The sequence below is a fragment of the Rhinoraja longicauda genome, chromosome 6 (genome assembly GCF_053455715.1).
Source record: "Rhinoraja longicauda isolate Sanriku21f chromosome 6, sRhiLon1.1, whole genome shotgun sequence".
Classification (NCBI taxonomy): Eukaryota; Metazoa; Chordata; class Chondrichthyes; order Rajiformes; family Arhynchobatidae; genus Rhinoraja; species Rhinoraja longicauda.
The window spans coordinates 46,130,259-46,149,195 of record NC_135958.1 but is presented as its reverse complement, the minus strand read 5'-3'; the positions used below and the strand labels follow the sequence as shown (position 1 = coordinate 46,149,195).

Genomic DNA, 18,937 nt, shown 5'->3' with positions numbered 1-18,937 from the left:
GGCTGGGCAGCATCTCTGGAGAGAAGGAATGGGTGACGTTTCAAGTCTGAAGAAGGGTCTCGACCCGAAACGTCACCCATTCCGTCTGTCCAGAGATGCTGCCTGACCCGCTGAGTTACTGCAGCACCTTCGATTTAAACCAGCATCTGCAGGTTTCTTTCCTACGTTCCTTTCTGAAGTGCCTGGTCTCTCTCTCGTGTGGAATAATCAGTATGCTGAGCAGATTGGGTTCTCCACCCATTCTCTTCAGAGTTACTGCTTCCCAGCAGGGCATCTAGCATTGTTTTACATTGCGAGTTCAGATGTGAGTCTGGTTCCTGGGTCTATGTGTGTGTATGCATCATGCAGACGATATTTGCTGTAGAGGCATGCAAACACTTTACCTCCCTTCACCCCATTTTGCTCCTCACCCCTCAGAGAAGACTTAATAAAATAACATTAGCGTTATCAGCTGTTGTCTGCTTGTCCCAGCCCCAACACAGCACGTTGCAGCCAATATCTTGCAGTAAAACTGTTATTGGTTTATTATAGTCACGTATCGAGGTACAGTGAGATACTTTATGTTGCATGCTATCCAGGCAAATTATACCAGACATTTGTAGACTCAAGGAACTGCAGATATGGGTTCACCAAAAGAACTCAGTGGGTTTGACAACATCTCTGGAGACCATGGATAGATGTCGTTTTGGGTTGGGACCTTTCCTCAGACTGATTGTGGTGAGTGGGAGAAAGCTGGAAAGGAGGTGGGCAAGGCAAAGCCTGGCAAGTGATACGTGCATACAGATGAGGGTGAGTTTGGATAAGCAGATGGTTGGACAAAGGCCAGAGATGAAAAGGCAAAAGGTGTGGGATAAAGATAGAAGAGATGTGAATTGTGAAGTCAGAGGAAGGAATGTAGGTGGAAGGGGAGGATGGAGGGGAGAGGAGAGGTGGCTGTGCCCAGGTGGGGCTCAGGGTTCAGGAGGGGAAGGAAGAAAAAAAAAGGGGAGATTTGTGTAGATTACTTGCCTAATATTGGAGAATTCGGTGTTCAAACCATTAGCTTGTAATCAACCCAAGTGGACCATGTGGTGCCGATCCTTACATTCCATTACATGTATGCATCAGGCAGTGCAAACGAGAAAATAAACAGCGTGCAGAATGTAGTGTTCCAGTTGTGGAGAAAATGCAGATTAAAAAAAGAATGGAAGGGGTTTGGAAGATTGGAAGATCTGGATCAATATATTCCACTTCCTACAATTCCTTATCTCCATGTCTCCCTCTCCCCTGACATCAGTCTGAAGAAGGCTCTCGACCCGAAACGTCACCCATTCCTTCTATCCAGAGATGCTGCCTGACCCGCTGAGTTACTCCAGCATTTGGCGTCTATATCCATTAAAGAGTATGATAACTGGTGGTACATGCTGCCATGCTTGTGTATCTACTCCCCCATGGGAGGGGGGGATGAGAGAATTGATTGGGTCATGAGTGGTGCTTGATTATGTTGGTTGCTTTCTCAAGGCAGCATGAAGTACAGGTGGAGTCAATGTGGAGGTGGGGGGAAGTGTGAAGTTGTTTTGTGTGATGGACTGGGTCACTCATGTTCACAACTCTCTGCAATACCTTAGGGTCTTGGGCAGTGCGTTTGCCAAGCTGTGATGCATCCGAATAGTGTAGGAAAGGACTGCAGGTGCTGGAAGATAGACACAAAAAGCTGGAGTAACTCAGCGGGACAGGCAGTATCTCTGGAGAGAAGGAATGGGTGACATTTCAGGTCGAGACCCTTCTTCAGTCTGGGACTCAGGGGAGAGGGAGCCACAGAAATATGGAAGGGTAGGGTGTGAAAACGAGACATCAAAAGAGATGTGGATCAAGGAAAATGTAGAATAGAACATTGTTAGCTAGGGGAAGGTGACAACAAAGCAAACAGAGATAAAATATAATCGGGGACAGTCAGACTGGTCAGAGAACTGGGAAGGGGGAAGGGTGGAGAGAGGGAATCATATCATATCATCATATATATACAGCCGGAAACAGGCCTTTTCGGCCCTCCAAGTCCGTGCCGCCCAGCGATCCCCGTACATTAACACTATCCTACACCCACTAGGGACAATTTTTACATTTTACCCAGCCAATTAACCTACATACCTGTACGTCTTTGGAGTGTGGGAGGAAACCGAAGATCTCGGAGAAAACCCACGCAGGTCACGGGGAGAACGTACAAACTCCTTACAGTGCAGCACCCGTAGTCAGGATCGAACCTGAGTCTCCGGCGCTGCATTCGCTGTAAAGCAGCAACTCTACCGCTGCGCTACCGTTTGGATGTTTGACACAAAATGCTGGAGTAACTCAGCGGGTCAGGCAGCATCTCGGGAGAGAAGGAATGGGTGACGTTTCAGGTCTCGACCCGAAACGCCACCCATTCCTTCTTTCCAGAGATGCTGCCTGACCTGCTGAGTTACTCCAGCATTTTGTGTCTACCTTTGATTTAAACCAGCATCTGCATTTTTTTTCCTACACAGGTAGGATATTTTCTATGAGTATGAACAAAACTATTAAAACAGTGACGGTGCAAAACTCATTGTAAGGATTTCTCTAACCTTGGTGTGCACAGTTTGAGGATTGAGCACAGAGTGATTATACAGCTTCATTAGGAATAATTTTCACTTTTGAAGCACGACCATCTTCTAACTTGATGATTTGAAGACTACATGTCTGAGAACATCCAAGCATATAAAAGAACAAAGAAGTCAGTTCAACAAAATAGCTCTATTATTTATGACTGATGGGAGATTGAAGTCATGGTGCACCATCAGTGATTAATATGAATTGTTTAATAGGAATATGATTGCTGAGGAGAATTTGCATAATGTTTTATAATATGCTCTCAGTCAATTTTAAATTCATTTTCATGTGACTAAATTCCATAAAAGACTGAGAATTGTTTGAAGTTGGTTGACTATTCCAGCTACAAGGCTTAATGTCCTGTATGTGACTGCTTGGTTCTTTCCTGGGGAGTTTTGTAGCTGGGTTTGAATGTTTCAGAATGAGCCGATGAAGGTAACTGTGATTATTTTAGCTGCCTTTTGTCTCTTGGATCTGTTGTCATTACTTTGTTTTTTTTGCTCTCCTGCAATACAAAATCTCAAATGCATTACTCCAAGGAAGCACTCTGTGGAATATCTCAGAGCTAATGCCGATCGAATGTCTTGAATGTAGTGGATTATGAGCAAGAAACTGCAGAGATTGTTGGAGTGCATTGAAGCATCGTTTGTTAAATGTATCTGCGTTTGTGTTGCAGTGAATGGCTTTCACTCCTCGGGGAGTATGTCACACCATTTGGAGCCTCCACACGTCTCATTGAGGAAGACCAGCAGCGACCCACAGGTACCTATCATCTTCACCCTCCACCCCAACCTTGCAACAAGCTTTCCATCATCCCAAGGGGGATTTTTGAGCCATAAATAAAGTTATGAGCAAATTAACTCTCATCTCACTGAAGAAGGGTCTTGACCAAAAACATCACCCATTCCTTCTACCCAGAGATGCTTCCTGTTCCGCTGAGTTACTCCAGCAGTTTGTGTCTAATTTTGTTTTAAACCAGCATCTGCAGTTCCTTCCTACACATCTGCAGTTCCTTCCTGCACATCTGCAGTTCCTTCCTGCACATCTGCAGTTCCTTGCTACACAACTCTCATCTCTCACGTTTTTGGCCCTTGCAGCTAGGCAGCTCTGATACGGGAATGCTCATATTTTCTTTTCCCAGTTTTTAATCTGTCCAAATTAGATGAACACCTTCGCTCAGTCCGCCTGGACCTTGTTAGCTCAGTCCGCCTGGACCTATCTGATCTCCCAGTTGCCAAACACAATGACCTTTCTGTCCCAGGCCTCCTCCATTGTCAGAGTGAGGCTAAACGCAAATTGGAGGAACAGCATCTCATATTTTGCTTGGGCAGCTTACAGCCCAGTGGTATGAATATTGATTTCTCTCACTTCTCTCTGTCTGATGCTGCCCAAAATGCTGAGTTACTCCAGCACTTTGTGACTATCTTCGATTTAAACCGGCATATGCAGGTCCTTATTACATAGGCCATTTAACCCTATTCAATCTGTTCCAGCATTTCAGAAAATTATGGTTAATCCGCAAATTTCCCTAATCTCCACATTTGCCTTGATATATCCCTCAATGTTTTTTGGTTAACAGAAAGCAAGCAATCTAGGGTTTAAAAAGGTTATTGGACTAATTAGACTTTTCATTGGATAGGAGCTGCAGAATTATATACCACTAAAATAGTAAGATTAAACGAGAACTTACCAGTTTGAAGTTTGATCTGTATTTTATGAGGAGTTACGATGAGGGATTACGTGAAGACCCCGTCCAGCACGCATGCGCGACATTCTTCAAAGCAGCGGTGTGGATTCACAGAAAAAACACAACGATTGAAATAAATATAGTAAAGAAAAAATAAGAACTTAATTACCAGTTGATCTGTATAATAGAGGGTGGGAGCGGAGGGCACGTAATCCCTCATCGTAACTCCTCATAAAATACAGATCAAACTTCAAACTGGTAAGTTCTCGTTTAATCTTACTATTTTATTTCGGAGTCACGTGAGTGACTACGTGAAGACTTCAAAGCTCTGTGATTCCGAACCGTGTACCAGCTCATGCTTCACTCACTGTCTGAAGACCTTAGAGGGAGGAAGTATGTTATCGCGATCAAGAACCTGTTTGTGAACAAAAAAGATTTATTAATGACAACAAAAAACAGAGAGCTCCCCAGGGCTTAAATTAAATATTATCTGCAGACTCTAAAATTCTGTCTGCAAATGTAGCAGGTTGCGCCAGCGGTTTATTATAAAACCTTTGGAAAGTTCTTTCCGGGGACCATCCTGGTCTGGCCAGAATATGGTCCATAGGCACGTCCATTCGACTAGCCGCCGACGTAGATGCAGCCCTGGTGGAGTGAGATTTGTAAACATTGGTATTGACTCCCGCGGACTTAAGCACCTGCTTGAGCCACCTTGAAATGGTTTGGCTCGTCACCTGACCATGAGGCTTCTTGTGGCTTATCCATAAGGCTTTTTCTCTCCCTCTTAAGTTGTGTGTTGTGTCTATGTAATTGGCGAGATGGGTCTTGGCACACAGCCGTGGGTCAGATGAATATGCCCAGAACTCCATGACTGGAGGCGTGGTACCTGGTCTAGTTTGTTTGACCAGTCCCTGAATATGGAATGTGAAACAGTCCAATGACTCTGTCATGCTGTCCAGCCTCAGAAGGTGGAGGGAATGTACCCTTTGAGCTGACACTAGTGCCATGAGCATGACTGATTTCAGTGTAAGTTGTTCCAGCGTGAGTGCCCTGGGCGGTGGCCATCCCCTAAGGTACGTCAGCACAATGCTGACATCCCAGATCTGAGTGTACCTTGGTCTGGGGGAGTTAGTGTTAAAAATGCCCCTCATGATTTTGATTACTAGTGGATGGGACCCCAAAGCCAGTTGTCCTGCTGCGGGAACCAAATAAGCTGACAACGCACTCCTGGCTGTATTTATGGCGCTGTAGCTGAGTCCTTCCCGATGTAATCCAACCAGGAACTCCACAACACTGGTGGGTGTTGCTGTAGTGTAGGTAGTTCCTGTTTTGGAGCAATACCGTTCCCATTTTCTTATGTTGGTCAGGTATTGTCTCCTGGTGGACTCCCGGTGGGATGCGGTCATCATGTTGATGGCGTCCTCAGACAGTCCCAGGCCCAGTAGAGGTCTTTTTAGAATCTGCAAGCCAGGAGATTGACTCTGTCATGGCACGGGTGACTAATGCCTGACACTGGGTGGATTAATAATTCCGGACTGCTGGGGAATTCCAACGGTGTTTCGACAGCCATGTCGAGGGCCACTGGGAACCATGGCTGTGTAGGCCACGGAATCCAATTGAATCTTGCGTAATACCCGACTGATGAGGCAGAAGGGAGGAAAAAGCATAAAAGAACATTTTCCCCCAATACAGCGTGAATGCATCAACTGCTGCTGCCTCAGGGTCTGGTTCCCAAGCGACATACGTTGGTACCTGGTGATTCAGCCTGGATGCAAATAGATCGATATCTGGTGTGCCATATTGCTTTGTAATTTCGGCAAATACTTTGGGATTTAACATCCATTCGATGTTATCGTTAAATTTGCGTGACCTGGTGTCTGCCACTTTATTTTGCTTACCTGGTAGGTAAGTTGCTGATAACCAAGTATGTCTTTCGACACACCATTGCCAGATTAGGTTGACCAATTTGTCACACGATATCGACTTTATACCACCCATGTGGTTGATATAAGCCACCACCGTGGTATTATCTAATTGCAACCGGACATGTGCATGATGCGTATTAGATGAATATGCTTTTAAACCATAAAACGCACCCAACATTTCTAAATAGTTGATACCCCGTGTCTGTAGGCAAGATGATTCAGAATTAGTCCATCTGCCCCCTGTGCTGGATTGCATGTTAGTTGCTCCCCAGCCCAAGCACTGGCATCCGTTTGAATGGTTAATACTGGGTTGGTGATTATTATGGGACTGGAACTGAGCCTAATGTTCCTTGTCCACCATTGTAACTCTGGAATGGATTCAGCAGTTAAATACATAGCTCGGTCAAAGTGACCTGAGTTTTGCTTTAGTGCGTGCACTTTTGCTCTTTGTAAATTTTGGTAGTGCAAAGGCCCAAATTGTACAGCTGGAAAAGCTGCTACCATTTTACCACATGAACGCTAATGTCGCGCATGCGTGCTGGACGGGGTCTTCACGTAGTCACTCACGTGACTCCGAAATAAAATAGGCCCTCTGATCCACTGAGCCTTGGCTGCCTTTCAAGCACCCAAGTATGCCATTCCTACACTGATCTAGTTTAATGCCACTTCTGTTTATTTCCATTTTAATGTTGGACATGATTTTGACAGCTCTGTCAAATCTCCTCTTAGCTTCCTTCCTCCAATGAGAACAGACTGAACATCCTCGGTACAATCCCATACCCTGTGCCTGTGCCATTCTAATAAATCCCTCCTGTACCTGGTGTCCAAACTGATAGCGAGGGTATGAATCTTGATTTCTCTCACTTCAGGTAGCCCCGGCATTCCCCCTCTCTCTATCCCTCCCCCATCCAAGTCGCACCAGCTTCTCGTTTTCACCCAACAAACAGCTAACAATGGCTTGTTTCCTTTATCATCGTTACTCTTTGCATATCTTTTATTCAATATCCTTTATCTCCTGCATCATCGTCTATATCCCTCGTTTCCCTTATCCCTAACCAGTCTGAAGAAGGGTCTCGATCCGAAACGTCACCCATTCCTTCTCTCCAGAGATGCTGCCTGTCCCGCTGAGTTGCTCCAGCACTTTGTGTCCAAAGTGAACGACCAGCTGCTGACGATTGGCTGCATCAGGCTTTCTGGCCTTCGCATGCAAATAATAACCTTTCCTTTTATTCACCTTATCAGTCCCTTGTAATGATATTAAAATCTCTGATTTCCTCTCCTCTTTTTGCTTTCCCCTCTTTTCCTTCTGCCCTCGTCTCGCATCCTTGGCCTGCTCTGCCACGGCAGCGGTTGGTTCAAACCCAAGAGGGCACGCACTCGACTAGAGGGAGTAATATGCCCAGATGTTGCAGCATCTGGCACAGTGCACCCAAACCTCCAGTCATATTCCAGTACTACTCCAGTAATACCACAGTAATATTCCCAGATGTTGCAGCATCTGGCACAGTGCACTCAAACCTCCAGTCATATTCCAGTACTTTTAGAACAGCCATTTAGAATGGAGATGAGGAAAAACTTTTTCACTCAGAGAGTTGTGAATCTGTGGAATTTTCTGCCTCAGAAGGCAGTGGAGGCCGATTCTCTGGATGCATTCAAGAGAGAGCTAGATAGAGCTCTTAATGATAGCGGAGTCAGAGGGTATGGGGAGAAGGCTGGAACGGGGTACTGATTGAGAATGATCAGCCATGATCACATTGAATGGCGGTGCTGGCTCGATGGGCTATCCTGCACCTATTGTCTATTGTCTATTGTCTACTACTCCAGTAATACCACAGTAATATTCCCCGTTAGTGCGGCACTGGCACAGTGCACCCAAACCTCCAGTAATATTCCAGTACTACTCCAGTAATACCGCAGTAATATGCCCAGATGTTGCAGCATCTGGCGCAGTGCACTCAAACCTGCAGGACTACCCTTGGCCAGAGTGGGGAATCCATCGGTATCCATGGAACCCTGGACGCAGTTGATTCATTCATTTCCTGTGCTGCCTTGCTATCAATATTAACTGTCGTTGGTAGCTGTACAGTTCTATCTGGGAGCAATAGTACATAATTCTGCTCTGGAGCTGTCACCAAGGATGCTTCCTATAATTGTGTTTATGACTTCATGCGGGAAATGACGGAAATCGGGATTTTGAACAGTGCTCTATATCTGAATATCGTGGCCTGCTATGGTATTCATTTTAGACGATACGATACGATACGTTACGATACGATAGAACTTTATTTATCCCAGGGGGGAAATTGATCTGCCAACAGTCGTAAAAACACAAATTACAGGAAACATGAAATTAAAGTGATGAGGGGAAAGGATTGGGGGTGTGCAAAGATTGGGGAGGGGGGAGTCAGTCTCAGTCTCAGTCGACCCCACGACAGATGGGGGAGGAGTTGTACAGTTTGATAGCCACAGGGAAGAAGGATCTCCTGTGGCGTTCTGTGCTGCATCTTGGTGGAACCAGTCTGTTGCTGAAGGTGCTCCTCAGGTGGACCAGTGTGTCATGGAGGGGGTGAACTGTATTGTCCAGGATGCTCTGCAGTTTGAGGTGTATCCTCCTCTCCCACCTCCCATGAATCCAACTCCACCCCCAGGACTGAGCCAGCCTTCCTGATGAGTCTGTTGATCCTATTGGTGTTCGTGGCCTTCGCCCTGCTGCCCCAGCACACGGCAGCGAAGAACATGGCACTGGCTACCACCGATTGGTAGAACATCTGCAGCATCTCACTGCAGACGTTGAAGGAGCGGAGCCTTCTCAAACAGTACAGCTGGCTCTGTCCCTTCTTGTACAGGGCCTCAGCATTCCTGGACCAGTCCAGTTTACTGTCCAGGTACACTCCCAGGTATTTGTACTCCCTGGTAAACTGCACATCCACACCATTGATGGAGACAGGGGACAGGGGTGTTCCTCTCCTCCTAAAGTCCACCACCAACTCCTTAGGCTTGTCGGTGTTGAGCTGCAGGTGATTCAGCCCACACCACTCAACAAAGTCGTTGACGACACGTCTGTATTCAGCTTCCCTCCCCTCACTGATGCAGCCCACAATTGCAGAGTCATCTGAAAACCGCAGGTGGCAGGAGACGGAGTTATATCCAGAGTCTAAGGTGTAAATGGTGAACAGGAAGGGAGAGAGGACCATCCCCTGTGGGGCCCTGTGTTGCTCACTACCATGTTTGAGCCACAATTCTGTGGCCTGACATACTGTGGTCGTCCAGTCAGGTCGTTGGTGATCCAGGACACCAGTGGAGCATCCACCTGCATCTTCCTCAGTTTGCTCCCAAGCAGTGCAGGCCGGATGGTGTTAAAAGCACTGGAGAAGTAAGAAAACATGACTTTTACAATGCTTCCCAGCTTATCCAGGTGAGCAGAGGAACGATGGAGCAGGTGGATGATGGCGTCCTCAACCCCCACCTTTGTTGGGTGAGCAAACTGCAGGGGGTCCAGGTAGGGTTTAACCAGGGGTCGCAGGTGAGTGAGCACCAGCCTCTCCAGGGACCTCATGATGTGTGAAATCAGCACCACCGGTCTATAGTCATTGGAGGAGCTTGGGTGCGTCCCCTTTGGTACAGGAACCAGGCAGGATGTCTCCACATCACAGGACCCCTCTCCATGCTCAGGCTCAGGTTGAAGATGTGCTGGAGTATCTGAACACCTGGCTGGCACACACCTTGAGTACCCTGGGGCTGACACCATCTGTGGCTTTGCCTGGGCGGAGTCTGCTCAGCTCCTTCCTCACCTGCTCAGCCTTGATGGTCAGGTGTGGCAAAGAAAGGGCAGAGGAAGTGGACTGGGGGGTTGAGGGGGAGAGGGTGTCGGGGAGCAGGGGGGACCAGGGGGGTTGAGGGGGAGAGGGTGTCGGGGAGCAGGGGGGACCAGGGGGGTTGAGGGGGAGAGGGTGTCGGGGAGCAGGGGGGACCAGGGGGGTTGAGGGGGAGAGGCTGTCGGGGAGCAGGGGGGCCAGGGGGGTTGAGGGGGAGAGGGTGTCGGGGAGCAGGGGGGACCAGGGGGGTTGAGGGGGAGAGGGTGTCGGGGAGCTGGGGGGACCAGGGGGGTTCAGGGGGAGAGGCTGTCGGGGAGCAGGGGGGAGGGTGGGCAGAGGCCCCACCATCAATCTATTAAAAAACAGGTGTAGCTTGTTGGCCCAGTCCTGACTGCTTTCCCTCCCCAAGCCATGGGTCTTGTAGCCTGTGATGCTCCTCACACCACCCCACACACCCCTCCCCAGGCCAGGGGTCTTGTAGCCTGTGATGCTCTTTGTCCCGCCCCACACACCCCTCCCCAGGCCAGGGGTCTTGTAGCCTGTGATGCTCTTTGTCCCGCCCCACACACCCCTCCCCAGGCCAGGGGTCTTGTAGCCTGTGATGCTCTTTGTCCCGCCCCACACACCCCTCCCCAGGCCAGGGGTCTTGTAGCCTGTGATGCTCTTTGTCCCGCCCCACACACCCCTCCCCAGGCCAGGGGTCTTGTAGCCTGTGATGCTCTTTGTCCCGCCCCACACACCCCTCCCCAGGCCATGGGTCTTGTAGCCTGTGATGCTCTTTGCCCCGCCCCACACATCCCTCATGTTGTTCTGCTGAAGTTTCAGCTCCAGCTTCCTCTTGTTGTTGTCCTTGCCCATGTCTCAGTCTTTCCTTCAGGTCTTTCTGCCCCGTTTCACCTCCTCCTTGTCACCATTCCCGAAGGCCCTCTTCTTCTGGTTGAGAAGGGCCTTTATGTCACTGGTGACCCAGGGCTTGTTGTTGGGGAAACAGTGTACAGTCTCCTCAGGGACAACGTTATCCACAAAGAACTTTATGTAGCTGGTAACACAGTCCGTGAGTCCATCCATGTCCTCTCCATGGGGACTACAGAGTGTGCCCCAGTCTGTGACCTCACCACATCCATGTAGAGCATCACAGGCCTCCCGTGACCACCTCCTCACTGATCCTGTGGTCACTGGGAGCCTGTGGACCATTGGCTTGTACCTGGATAGGAGGTTAACCAGGTTGTGGTGGGATTGTCCCAGCGTCGGAAGGGCTATGGAGCTGTACGCCTCTTTAACATTGGCATAAGGCAGGTCCAATGTTTTCATATCCCTGGTGGGACAGCCAACAAACTGAGTGAAAGTGGATAAGGTAATGTCCAAAGTCACGTGGTTGAAATCCCCCAAGATTGCGATCACAGCACTCGGGCGTTGTGTCTGGAGTCTCGCGGTGACTGTGTGGATGATGTCACACGCGTGCAGAGGGTTGGCGGATGGAGGAATGTAAACAGCCATCACAATGACGTGTGGGAATTCCCTGGACACAGAGTATGGACGGAGACCCACAGCCATCAGTTCAATGTCCGGGCTACACACACGCTCCTTAACCGTGATGTGACCAGGGTTGCACCATTTGTTGTTAACGAGAATAGCAAGTCCCCGACATTTACACTTGCCACTCTCTGCAGTCCCTGTCCGCCCGAACAGTCTGAAAGCCGTCCACACTCGCGTTGAACTCAGGGATTTCATCATGGAGCCATGTCTCACGGTACTCCCTCTGGGGCCTCACTAGGGCAGCAAGCCCGTCCATCTTGTTCGCCGGTGATCTCACGTTCCCCATTGTGATGGAGGCTTGTGCCTCCTTTTCTCCTTTTGTCCGCACGTCGTTTTACCCCCGACCAGCGTCCCCTGGATTTCCTCCTCAGTTCCTTGGGGAACTGCGGGGCTGCACAGAGATTGGTGCCCGGGCTGAATGACAGAGCGAGCTGGCTTGTAGCTAGGGTGGCCAACTGTCCCGTATTAAATGGGACATCCCGTGTATTGGGCTAAATTGGTTTGGTCTGTACGGGACCGCTCTTGTCCCATATTATGCCTGGTGGGTGCTGTAGGCCCGGACGCTGTAGGCCTGGACGTGGTAGGTCCGGGGGCCACAGTAGGCCCGGACAGTGTCGGCCTGGAGGCCCGGGTGCCGTTTAACGGAGTTTGCCTAGCAATCCGCCTTCCGGCTCGGGCGGCCGCCATTGGTGGAGCGGGAGCACGTGGCCACTGGCTGGGTGAGGTCACATGGGGCACGGGGCGGTGACATCACCTTATCCCGTATTTGGGAGTGAGAAAGAGCTTGTTTGCTCTTCCAGCTTCTTAGGAGGAACATAAAACTGACAGCAGGCCCACAATAACACAGCATTTATGTGAGTCTCATCTGGGTTTTTATTCTAGCAAGCAGAATAAGTAGTAGAATAATGCCCTTTATTTGTCCTTACAAATGCTAATCTGTTAAATGGAGCCTTTGGGGGGAATGATTATCTTTTGATTTACAAAGTGCTCTGAGCTCAGTGAATGCATTTGTATATTCAAGGGACTCTGTCCCAAATTTAGAGTTAGAGAAATGCTGAGTGGGTGAAGGGAAATGGATAGTCAACCCTTTGGTCGGGAGACTTCATCTTGGGACTCACCCCAAAGGAAGGGTCTCAACACAGACAGTGGACTGCCCTAGGGTGGCCAACGGTCCCGTATTAGCCGGGACATCCCGTATTTTGGGCTAAATTGGTTTGTCCTGTACAGGACCGCCCTTGTCCCGTATTAGGCCCGGGGGGTGCTGTAGGCCCGGACTCTGTAGGCCCGGACGCTGTAGGTCCCGACAGTTTAGGTCCCGACACTCTAGGTTTCCGAGCGGGAGCACGTGGCCGCTGGCTGGGTGAGGTCACGTGGGGCGCGGGACAGTGACGCCACCTTGTCCCGTATTTGGGAGTGAAATAGTTGGCACCCCTAGGGAGTCTAGACTGCCCTCTTTACTCTGCCGATGCATGTCACCCACTGAGTTCCCCGAGCAGATGGTTTGTTACTTCAGATTCTAGCATCTGCAGTCTTTTGTGTCTCAATGATTTTGGTAAATTTTTGTTGTACTGTTAAAGTTTTCTGCGATAGAAAATTCCGCTAGTTTATGGCCCTGAGTCAAGCGATTTATCCTCTCTCAGTCCTACAAGACTTACCGAATGCCCTGGGACCATGGCCAACCTCGTTCAGTATCTCACCATCCCTTGTGTAGGAAGGAACTGCAGATGCTAGTTTAAACCGAAGATAGACACAAAATGCTGGAGTAACTCAGCAGGATAGGCAGCATCTCTGGAGAGAAGGAATGGAGAAGGGTCTTGACTCAAAACGTCACCCATGCCTTCTCTCCAGAGATGCCGCCTGTCCCGCTGAGGTACTCCAGCTTTTTGTGTGTATCTTCCCACCATCCCTTGGTTGACACAAAATGCTGGAGTAACTCAGTGAGACAGGCAGCACCTCTGGAGAGAAGGAATGGGTGACGTTTTAGGTCGAGACTCTTCTTCAGACTGAGAGTCAGGGAAGAGGAAAACTAGAGGTATGGAAGGGTAAGGTGTGAAAATGAGAGATCAAATCAGATGCTGCTAAGGAAATGCAGAATGGTTCATTGTTAGCTGAGGGGAAGATGACGATATGGCGTAAAATCCCACCGTCCCTTGCCAGGGTAAATACTCTCCTCAAACCCAGCTTGTCAATCCCAATCAGATCTCCTCATCATTTTAAACTCCAGTTGACCAGGTCCAGTTGACCCTTCTAATGACTCCTGCAACCCTAGCAATCAGTCTGGTGACAACCTTTGTTGTTCTCCCTCTATGGCAAGCACATCATTTCCTGGCATGGAATGAAAACTGAGCACATACTCACACACATGCACGGCAAATCCAGCTGTGATAAGTCGCACATCGCTCCTGTGTGGGAAGGAAGGGGTGAATATTCATGGTCAAATCCCACTCCAAGTGGTTCATTCAATATCCCATTGAAACCTTGGTGGCAAGTATTTTTCTTTCTTTCAAATACAATCTTTATTCATAATAAGCAAAATATACAAAAATAACAGTGCAAAGCTCTCTCCATTCTTGGTGGTATTCAATCGATACATTCAGTGTTGCTGCTTCTTATCAGCCATCGCATCCAACACATAATCCTCCGAAATGACAGCCACCTCCAACGGGATTCCACCACGAGCCACATCTTCCCATCTCCACCCCTTTCCGCCTTCCGCAGAGACCATGCCCTCTGCAACTCCATGGTTAACGCATCCCTTCCCACCCAAACCACCCCCTCCCCTGGTACTTCCCCTGCAACCACAGAAGATGCAACACCTGCTCTTGAAGGTTAGATACCATGGGATTCATGAAAGATAGCTGAATGGACATTAAATTAGCTTCATGGAATGAAGCAGATGGCGGAAGGTTGTTTTTCGGACTGGTGGCCTTTGCCTAGTGGTGTGCCTCAGGGTTCTGTGCTGGGACCATTGCTGTTTGTCATCTATATCAATGAATTGGATGAGAACCTACATGGCATGATTAGCAAGTTTACTGATGATACAAAACTGGGTGGTACTGTAGATAGTGATGATGGTATGCAAACATTGCAGCAGGATCTTGATTGGATGGTCAGGTGGGCTGAGGAATGGTTGATTGAATTTAATACAGAGAAATGTGACCTGTTGCATTTTGGGAGCACTAACATGGGCAGAACCTACACTGTCAATGGTAGGGCTCTGGGGAGTGTTGTAGAGCAGAGGGATCGAGGGGTACAGGTACATAGTCCTGGAGTAACTCAGCGGGACAGGTAGCATTGGATAGAAGGAATGGGTGACATTTCAGGTCGAGATCATTCTTCAGACAGCATCTGCAGTTCTTTCCGACAGGTACATGGTTTGTTGAAAGTGGCATCACAGGGTGGTCAAAAATGCTTTTGACACATTGGCCGACATCAGTCAGAGCATTGAGTATTAGGTCATGTTGCAGTTGTATCAGATGTTGGTGAGGCCACATTTAGAGTATTGTGTTCAGTTTTGGGCACCATGTTATAGGAAAGAAGTTGTTAAGCTGGAGAGAGTACAGAGAAGATTTACGCAGATGTTGCCAGGTCTCAAGGGCCTGAGCTATAGGGAGAGGTTGAGTAGGATGGGTCTCTATTCTTTGGAATGCAAGAGGATGAGGGGTGATCACATAGAGGTGTACAAAATCATGCGAGGAATAGATCGGGTAGACGCACAGAATCTGTTGCCCAGCGTTGGGGAATGGAGAACCAGCGGGCATGGTTTTAAGGTGAGGGGGGAAAGATTTAATATGAACCTGAGGAGTAACTTTTTCACGCATAGGGTGGAACGATCTGCCAGAGGAGGTAGTTTTGGCTGGTACTTTTGAGAAACATTTAGACAGGTACATGGATAGGATAAGTTTAGAGAAATATGGCCAAATGCAGGCAGGTGGGACTAGTGTAGAAGGGACATGTTGGCTGGTGTGGGCAATTTGGGCTGAAGGGCCTGTTTCCACGCTGGAAGACTATGACTCTATAACACTTGATCTCTGGCTCCGCATGTGTCTTTAAGAACAGCCCAAGATAGACACAATATGCTGGAGTAACTCAGCGGGACAGGCAGCATCTCTGTCGAGGAATGGGTGATTTTTCGGGTTGAGACACTTTTTCAGACTGATGTCAGAGGAGAGGGAGATACAAAGATAAAGATGTGTGTGAAACCAGGTGTAATATGTAAGAACAGTCTGTCGAACAGAAGAAGAGTCTCGACCCAAAACGTCACCCATTCCTTCTCTCCACACATGCTGCCTGAGTTACTCCAGCTTTTTGTGTCAGAAGATTGTCTTAGGCAGCTGTTTGAGATAAACAGTGACAAAGATTGTTCCATCCTTCTCCAGACCCTTTTAGCAAATTTAGTCTGCCAAGATGTGGACAACTTTCTCCTCCCCATGGCAGCTGTCCTGTAAACAAGTGACTTCATGCTGATAAAATCTTTGTTATTGTCATGTAAATGATCACTTGAAGAGCTTGGTACTTATAGTTTCAGGTTTATTGACATCAAAGTAATGGTAAACAGTTAGGGTTCAACCATAGGCCTTGGTGTTAGTACATCTAAAAGGCAGCCACACTGCCACCTCTCTCACTTGACCCCAGGGCTTTGGCTCATTGGTGAGCAACCTGGTTTCAATGAAACTCAATCTCCTTATCTTCGTGAGACCAGATCTTGATAAAATTCTTACCTAATGTGTCCGTACAAGAACCACGCAGGAGTGGCAAAAGTTGAAAGGAGCGATACTAATTCAGGAGGTTACAAGATGAAATGCAGACTAAAAGCATCACAACAACGTACAGTGAGCTGCATTTAATTTTGAATTAAATGGACATAAATGTTTCCAATAATTTTTCTATTGTATCTATCCCATGGACATTTGTTACTAGGTATTTCCTTGCTCCTCAAATCTCTCCCTCCATTCAAGATCCCTTTAAACTCTCTTACTAGAGTTGCTAATGTAACAATCATGTTAGATTGTTTATCTATAGTGGGTGTCTGTGTCTTACTGATTTTTAAATGTTCTCGCATTCTTTTTACTTTGTTAAACATTCCACTGTGTGCACATCATATCGTATTGTACACTTTGAAAGGGACCTTGAAAATGGCGCCAAAACTTGCATATAGGGTCAGTAGACTATTTCTGTACACTTGGTTAATTGGGGTTGTGCCCAGGTATGGCAATACTCTACTGGGCTGTTTGTGCGAAAATAATTTCACTGTGCGTTTGTACTTTGCGCATTTGACAATAAAAGCACCAAATATTTTCTATGTTTCTATGTTTCTATGTTAAACCATTAACAGAAGATGGACTCAAAAAGCCGGAGTAACTCAGTGGGTCAGACAACATCTCTGGAGAAAAGGAATAGGTGACATTTTGGGTCGAGACCCTTCTTCAGACTGAGAGTCAGGGGAAAGGAAAACAAGATATCTCTCTTCCTATCTCTCTCGTTTCCCTTTCTCCTGACTCAGTCTGAACTTGGGACTTGACCCGAAAGGTCACCTATTCCATTTCTCCAGAGATGCTGTCTGACCCACTGAGTTATGCCAGCTTTTTGTGTATATCTTTGGTTTAAACCAGCATCTGCAGTTCTTTCCTACACAAACCATTAACTGAACCCTACTTGAGAACCAGCGTTCAGTGCAACTCCACCGAGCATTACCACAAAACACTACCTCATATGTAATTAGCTGCATGTGTGCACATGCACACACACAGCCATCCCTACCTGTCCTATCTCAGTATACGTGTCACCTCAAAACATCAAGCCATCAGTTAAGGGGTTTTTACTAAAATATCAAAGACTCTGGTGATTTTTGTGTGTCTCATTTCATTTGTCTTAATATGTCCTGTAGAGGACATGCTGTCAAATAATCTTCTTAAAGTGAAAAGTTCACAGGCAAGGAAACAGAATTTCAACTGACTTGTTATTTACACTTTCCTGCTGTTGTGTATAATGTGTTGTGTGTGCATCCACACATTGTCCGATCAGCCACAGAATGGTCCGAGCCTCGATCTGGTTCTGTGACTTTCTGTACTCTCATTTTTTAAATTCTCACTGTCATGTTGTAAATACTTTATCAGGATATCTGGAAGAATTTCATCTGTATTATATCACATTTGAATAGCACATACATCAAACAAGGAGGGCAGATTATTTTCTTTTAGTTTAGTTTAATGTCATGTGTGAAAACCCTTTGTCGCGTGTTATACAGTCAGCAGAATGACAGCATGCTGAACACTTGATCTGCCCCTCCTGGTTGCTAAACACTTTAACTCCCCCTCCCATTCCCTCCGGTTGCTAAACACCTTAACTCCCCCTCCCATTCCCACACGGACCTTTGTCCTGGGCCTCCTCCATTGTCAGAGTGAGGCCCAGTGCAAACTGGAGGAACAGCTCCTCATACTCATATTTTGCTTGGGCAGCTACAACCTCAGAGGTATGAACATTGACTTCTCTAACCTCAACTAACCCTTGCTCTCTCCATCCCTCCCCCTTCCCAGTTCTCCGACCAGTCTGAATGTCTCGGGGTACATTTTATCTCTGTTTGCTTTGTTGTTACCTACCCCCAGCTAACAATGATCTAGTCTTCATTTTCCTTGATCTCCATTCCCTTTGGCCTGCCTTCACGCCTTACATTTCATTCTCCCTCTCCCAGTCTGAAGAAGGGTGTCAACCCGAAAGGTCACCCATTCCTTCTCTCCAGAGATGCTGCCTGTCCCGCCCGCTGAGTTACTCTGGCATTTTGTGTCTATCTGCAGCAGGAAAACAATACATGATTACAATCGAGCCATTTACAGTGTATAGATACATGGTAAGGGAATAACGTTTAGTGCAAGGTAAAGCCAGCAAAGTCTGATCAAGGATAGTCCGAGGGTCACCAAAGGGGTAGATAGTAGTTCAGCACTGCTCTCTGGTTGTGGTGGGATGGTTTGAAGAAGGGTCTCGACCTGAAACGTCACCCATTTCTTCTCTCCAAGGTGCTGCCTGACCTGCTGAGTTACTCCAGCATTTTGTGATACCTTCGATTTGTACCAGCATCTGCAGTTATTTTCCTACACAGCCATCATTGATCGTTTAATTGAGTTTAGTAATGTCACCTACGCACCAGATGCAGTGAAGAGCTGTGTCTCCCTCTCCCCTAACTCAGTCTGAAGAAGGGTCTCGACCCAAACATCACCCATTCTTTCTCTCCACAGATGCTGCCTGTCCCGCTGAGTTACTCCAGCAATTATGCCTATCTTGTTTTCACAAATTATTGCAGTAGAATCAGGCCATTCGGCCCATCAAATCTACTCCGCCATTCAATCATGGCTGACCGCGTAAGAAAGAACTGC

The 18,937-nt window shown here is 47.7% G+C and overlaps 1 protein-coding gene across 2 annotated transcripts in view; it reads left to right on the top strand.

Moving 5' to 3' along the window:
* The window catches only part of gas7b (growth arrest-specific 7b), a 530,610-nt gene that overhangs the window by 365,610 nt on the left and 146,063 nt on the right, over nt 1-18,937 (top strand). For both annotated transcript variants that reach the window (XM_078400926.1, XM_078400928.1), the window contains one exon: nt 3,281-3,366. In XM_078400926.1, coding sequence (XP_078257052.1) covers nt 3,281-3,366 — 86 coding nt within the window. The remainder of the gene's footprint in view (nt 1-3,280; nt 3,367-18,937) is intronic.